The sequence below is a fragment of the Sphaeroforma arctica genome, assembly GCF_001186125.1.
Source record: "Sphaeroforma arctica JP610 unplaced genomic scaffold supercont1.45, whole genome shotgun sequence".
In the NCBI taxonomy this organism is placed as follows: Eukaryota; class Ichthyosporea; order Ichthyophonida; genus Sphaeroforma; species Sphaeroforma arctica.
In genome coordinates, this window is record NW_014040513.1 from 2,501 (window position 1) to 9,179 (window position 6,679).

General features: G+C 36.5%; 1 protein-coding gene across 1 annotated transcript in view; it reads right to left on the reverse strand.

Moving 5' to 3' along the window:
• The window catches only part of SARC_01178 (hypothetical protein), a gene marked incomplete at its 5' end in the record, with an annotated part of 8,601 nt that extends 2,220 nt beyond the window's left edge, over positions 1–6,381 (reverse strand). Inside the window, 9 exons of the mRNA XM_014305099.1 lie at positions 105–205; positions 881–974; positions 1,253–1,411; positions 2,024–2,085; positions 2,676–2,798; positions 3,730–3,780; positions 4,343–4,430; positions 4,888–4,970; positions 6,141–6,381. Of these exons, the coding sequence (XP_014160574.1) occupies positions 105–205; positions 881–974; positions 1,253–1,411; positions 2,024–2,085; positions 2,676–2,798; positions 3,730–3,780; positions 4,343–4,430; positions 4,888–4,970; positions 6,141–6,381 (1,002 nt within the window). The remainder of the gene's footprint in view (positions 1–104; positions 206–880; positions 975–1,252; positions 1,412–2,023; positions 2,086–2,675; positions 2,799–3,729; positions 3,781–4,342; positions 4,431–4,887; positions 4,971–6,140) is intronic.
• Between the last annotated feature and the right edge of the window lie 298 nt (positions 6,382–6,679).

A 6,679-nucleotide genomic window follows, 5' to 3' on the forward strand; every position in this document is an offset into this window, starting at 1 on the left:
TAGATATATGCAAACACACACACACGCACGCACGCACACACATATATACATATATATATATATAAATTGGTACACACAAATACTTGCGTACACAATAAACATACCGTATGCCATTCAAAGGCATCATGATACGACTGCTCAGGTCCAGGTTGGGAGTAAGCCCTGGCAAGGGCCAATGCAGATTGATGGAAGCCTGCTTCAAAGCCTTTGAGAACATTAAATGTAAAGAAAGTATTATATATTTATATACATATATATATATATATTTATATCTATTCTAGAGTGCATACATAATGTCAATCACTCAACCCACATAATATTGCACCCATACACTTACCATGGACAAATACACAGGAATGGAAACGATGCACTCATCCGTGCAACAAACAACCACTTCACATAAGGTAAACACAAGAGACCAGCAGCTGTGACCGGCTGTGCCGGGAAGAATCATTTGCGCGCAGACAATCGAGGGACAGGTTAAGACATAATTCCACCGTAGACACAGACGCAGTTCCCGTACACAACCACCCACCCACCTACAATAGACAAAAAAAGGAGTGGAGGCCATGTACAGACTCTTGAAATAGTAAACCACACTCCCAGAACAAAGTAAATGGGAGACGCCAGCAGCTGCGACTAAGCTATTTTTAGAACCACCTACTCGCAACCAATCGAGGGACATAGACACAGGTAAAGACAGATGGCAGCCGTAGACTCAAGCACAGTTCCCATACGCACAAAATAGACAAATAAGGAGGAATGGGCCACAAGTCAAGACGGGTATCCCGACTTGACGACACGGGCGAAGACAGCCTACACACACATACACACACGCAATCAACAAACAATGCTCAGGAGAGGCGATATAAAGACACACCTTGTTTGTAGCTTTCAATGGCTTTGTTCATATCCTTCTCACACCCGAGGCCGTTGGAGTACATCTCTCCCAAGAAATGATACGCATTCGGCACCTGAAGACAGGAGGGGCGGTGTGCTATAAATAACTACCAATGATATTGGTTGTGCTAAAAATAGATACTGATGGCAAGTACTGACGGTGCTACAAATATATTTGCTCCCATGCCACACCACAATCTAAAAATAGATTTGGCCGTGTGCTATTTATAGGCACCCAGGGCTACTAGTATGTCATTCCTCCTCGCAACCCATTCGGCATCTAAAAATAGATTGGCCTTATGCTATTTATAGGCACCCAGGGCTAATCTAGTACACCGTTTCGCATATGTACCTTGTTCTTTGCAGCTGTCTCGAACAAGGAGAGAGCCATTTCGTATCTCCTCATCTTCTTACCCTCTGCGTCTATCACCGCGTCAGCGGGTGTGTTGATTTCCTCATTCTCGCCGTTGAAGTAGATCTCGCCCAAGATAGTCTGGGCAAATCTATGGCCCTGTGATATGTACCAGTACAAGAGTGTATATTTGTATATATACATACAAATATACACACACACACAAATATATAAATATAAATAAAATATATATACGGTGCATCTGTAAAAACCTCTTGAATAGATACCATCATGAATGTAAGTACATTACCTACCTATAATCTATACCTATCAGCTATCTTTGTAGGTATACTTAAAACTCGGTTTGAAACCAAGCTCATCCACTCGCAACTGGCGAGTGTCTGTGACCAACTCACCAAACACACAGGCTATGCGTGTGTTTGTGTACTCTAGTGTTTTAAAAATACTAACCACACAGTAGTGTAAGCCGCGGTGCTGCTTCACGAAGGATATGCATGATTGCTACTTGACGTGTTCGCGCGTACTATACCACTAGTGCTACAGAAGTGCGCAGTACAGTACATAGAACGTAGGACAACACTACGGCAACAGACTACAAGTACTTGTAAAGAAGCATGTCTCTGTACTACTTCACGCACGCCTATGTATCAGTACCATCATATATACGCTAGATATAGCTACTTATACATATATATATATATATATATATACATATATATGTGTGTGTTTATGTGCATACATCACACCTACCTTCTTTGCGAGAATAGTGAATGCTTCCACAGCGCTGTTAATATCCTTCTCGACGCCAAAGACTATAACACGCACCACATAACGAAATAGAACGTGTCAGTGACATGCTCAAATACATCAACATGTGTCAGCATCTGATTATACAGTACGCATGTGTAAGTTTTTATACAGTGCGTGATAGAAGCATAGTATGTCAGGTTTAAGACAAACTGAGAAGTACACATTTGAAGAGTACCTGCTGCGAGAGTGTATAAACTTCGTCTGAGTAAACAGAAATATAACTAATAAAACACATTTATGGAAAAATCTTGAAAAATACAAGCTTTGTGAATTTATATATAAATATATACATATACATATATACATATACAAATAAATATACATGTATATATATATAAATATATCCGTATGTATATACATATACATAAATATATATAAATATACATACAAATATACAAATACGAATATATATAGACAAAATCACAAACAGCAGTATGTGTAACTCCACAATAGGAATACTTCCTTTCACGAAATTTTACACCGCCAATTACATGTATCAACCGACTGATACAACATATAAACAGAAATACACAACTCATATGATTTATTAATGTAAGTCACAATATAAAGAAGTGGTCGTAGAGTCACATACTTCCATTTCGTTGCAGATTAGCATAACCAAACATGGCATCAGTATTATTTCTCGCAGCACCTGCCTTAAGCAACTGCGCAGCAGCCGCACTCGCCAGCGATGACACTTCGGCGTCCGGGTTACCTGTGTGATGATGCCATTAGATTAATATATATATATATATATATATACACTATCGGCTTCGCCATACCCTGCCTTATTTACTAAATAGTGCAAACCAATAGACATATAGTTGTAGGAATCCTCTGCACTACTAATCGGTCGGTTTAGCGGATATACTGCAGTGTCAATTAATTCCATTGAACCAATTGGCGTAGATTAAGTAAGTTTACTGATAAGAGGTTAATGTTTGTATTTAGTATGAGCTGAGAGAGCGCATAAAACATGACCTGACATCGACGCGAGCAATATTGTGTGTCTGTCTGCACATGAATATGGGGCCCCGTTTAGGTTTTTTCTACATGCATGCTAAATTAGGTTTATTCTACGTATATGCACGCTACATACATGTATACTAAATTAGCCTAGCTTTATTCAATGTATTTGCAAGCTAAACTAAGTTTGTTCTACATACATGTATACTAAACAAGGACTATTCATACATACATGCTAAACTAAATTAATCATAGATGCATGCTGAACTAAATTTGTTTATACATGTTTACTACACAAGATTTATCAATACATGCCTGATAAAATCAAGACTACATTTGTGGTTGTGAATCAAGATGTGCGTTTGCCAACAAGATTGTTCCCGCACGCGCTTCCAGGCAATAGGGTGTGCGTGAATGCAAACGCGTGTGCATGATTGTATGTGATTGTGTCTGTGAGCATTTGCGTTTGCGTGCAGTTATATATGTATATATACATATATGTATATGTAAATATATATGTATATATATATAATTATATATATATATACATATATGTATATGTAAATATATATGTATATATATATATACATACATACATACATACATACATACATATGTAGTATGGGAATATCTATACATAAATATATAATTATATATATATATACATACTTGATACATACTTTGCAACTGAACCATCTTCATAGTCATGGCCATGATGGTCTGATCATCAACTGTATCGGAAGGAAGGTACGGGCAGCACTGTGAGATTATTGTAGTCGCGTATATACGGAGTCAACCGTGTATAAAATATTTTATTCAACCATTTATAGTCTACCACAAATAGGTCACTGTATTCTACTATATATAGTTAACTATAAAAAGATTTGTCCATAGAAAGAACATTGTATTCAACTATATGGAAAAGTAAACTATATATAGAATATTGCAGCTGCATATAGAGTCCACAAAATAAAATTCACTTTATAGTAAACCATATATACCATATTGCATCTATATTAAGGACACACGCATGCACTTCAATGTCACACCAACTAGTACAGTAATATATGTATATGTATACCTATGAGTTTGTACCTATTCCGTGATCGCGAAAATGATTATTTACACTAAATTTGCGGACACTCAATAATTGAACACACAGCTTTCACATTTGCAGATGACACTTTCACCTGAACGAATATATCTATATATATACATATATATATATATATGACATACATTTATATGTATATATATACGAGATGCTCACTCAGGAGCCGATCGTTTACATACACTTTGCCGTTGCCTCGGTCATGGTACCAGACCCACTCTCAACCACATCGAGAATTTCGAGCACCTCCGGAAAGAAGTCTTCTCGTTTCTAAAGTATTGTGGAGAAAAAAAAAGGTGAAATATAATTAGTACATATATAATATAACAAATACGTTATAAACAAAATGTATAATATAACAAATACGCAATAAATAACATGTATAATATAACAGATCCGTAGTAATAAACAATATGCAAAATATAACAAATTCGTAGTAAAAAACAACCTGTATAAAATAACAGATACGTAGTAATAAACAACATGTATAATATATATATATATATATATGTATACATACATACATACATACACACACACACACACATAAATATACAAATATATATATATATATATATAATATACATATAAATATACATATATATAATATACATATAAATATACATATAAATATACATATATATATATATATATATAATTAGATATATATATATATTAACTGAAACATAAGAGTAGTTTTAAGTCTCTCTCCCCATTAATAACCTACCGATAGGATGGGATCATCTGCTAGACCCTTCTGTATTTCGGCATAGAAACGTGCGCGTACTGATGCTTCTTGTGCAGGTTTGGCTTCATCAGGAAGGTTGATTTATTCAGCAACAGTTAGTTTGAAAACAATACAGAGAGTATGATATGAGATGTGATCGGATAGAAACACATCCGCACATTCACACCGACGGAATACCCTGCTACTATCTATGCGTGTACAGACATAGGGCGTTTACTATCACGCCTGCGACACAGGTATAGTGGACACACACATTCACATACGACAGGTAGATTGATACCACCCATACCTTCCACACACATGTGGGGTATGTGGGGATCCCTAAGACACCAAATATGGAGATATTGTACACCCGCCTATATGTAGCATACTGATGACACTTATACCTTCACTATGTGATCATTTCTAAGTAAATAAACAAAGAGATATATCGAGTACCTTCACAAACATGTATATACCTGTATGGCCAGTATACGGGTACACACACGATGTACAGAACATCATTACTGTGACGCAAACATAGAGAATACGGGCATATGACGTATACGGTATACATGTATATCTACACATATAGCAAACGGACATAGATCACCTAGATTGACGAACTAAACACATATGTACATGCACACACATCGCGTGGAAACAGCAATACTTGAGCCAGAATCTTAGTGAATACCTACATATACGTATATTGGTATACACCTAAATGGCGTACAGAGAGATGCACATACATGCACATTCGCACGCAGAGTATATAACAACATCTTGAACATACAGACATAGCAAACACAGACAAATACATACAGAGGTATATGTACATGTACACATACACATACGAGTGAACCATCCATTGCGTCCAGGTACACACATGCACAACGAGAAGCTACTTGCACAAATTGAGCTTAATCCGCGGATAAGTGAAGACCAGCATACATAGATACATAATTACATTATACGATAACGAAAATGAAATGTTCCTGGTGGTGTCTAAAGATACGAGCCATGTCACACTTAAATGGTGTACACAGATACGCATACACACACACACACATTACATGCCACCATACTTCAGACACACATACAAGTGTATATATCACGTACACACACACACACACACACACACACACATATATATATATATATATATATATATATTATATAGTATATACAGACACACACGCAAACACACACGTACACACACACATACATACACACACACACAAAGTACACACCATCGTTTGTACGGATGCTGTGCGATACGCTGAAGTGTTTGACAGATGGCATCGACAACACAGCGCCATTGGAGCGTAGGATGTTTGCGCGAAGGTCAAGGACAGGTGCAGCCGAGACACTAGTGAAGCTATGTGAAGTAGCCCTGGCCACGGCTGTAAGTGCCGACTTTAATCGTAGAGAACTGTGCCTGTAGTGTGGAGTGTGAGGGTAGAGGTATATGAATGGACCTGTGAGGGACATATGTGAACAAGAAAGTATCTGAATAAAGCGGATAGTTAGCGAGGGTATAGATCATATACCAAGACTGTGCTATAGAGGCGGCGATTGGGACGACATAGGTTGATAGCTTGTGCTACGACGATGCTTGTGTATTGTCCTTATGAATGCATCTGATCCACAACAAAAGAATAAACTGAATGGCTATATATATATATATATATATATAATTATATATTTATATATATATACATATATATATATATATATAATATATATATATATATATATATATATATATATAGTATATATATATAATATA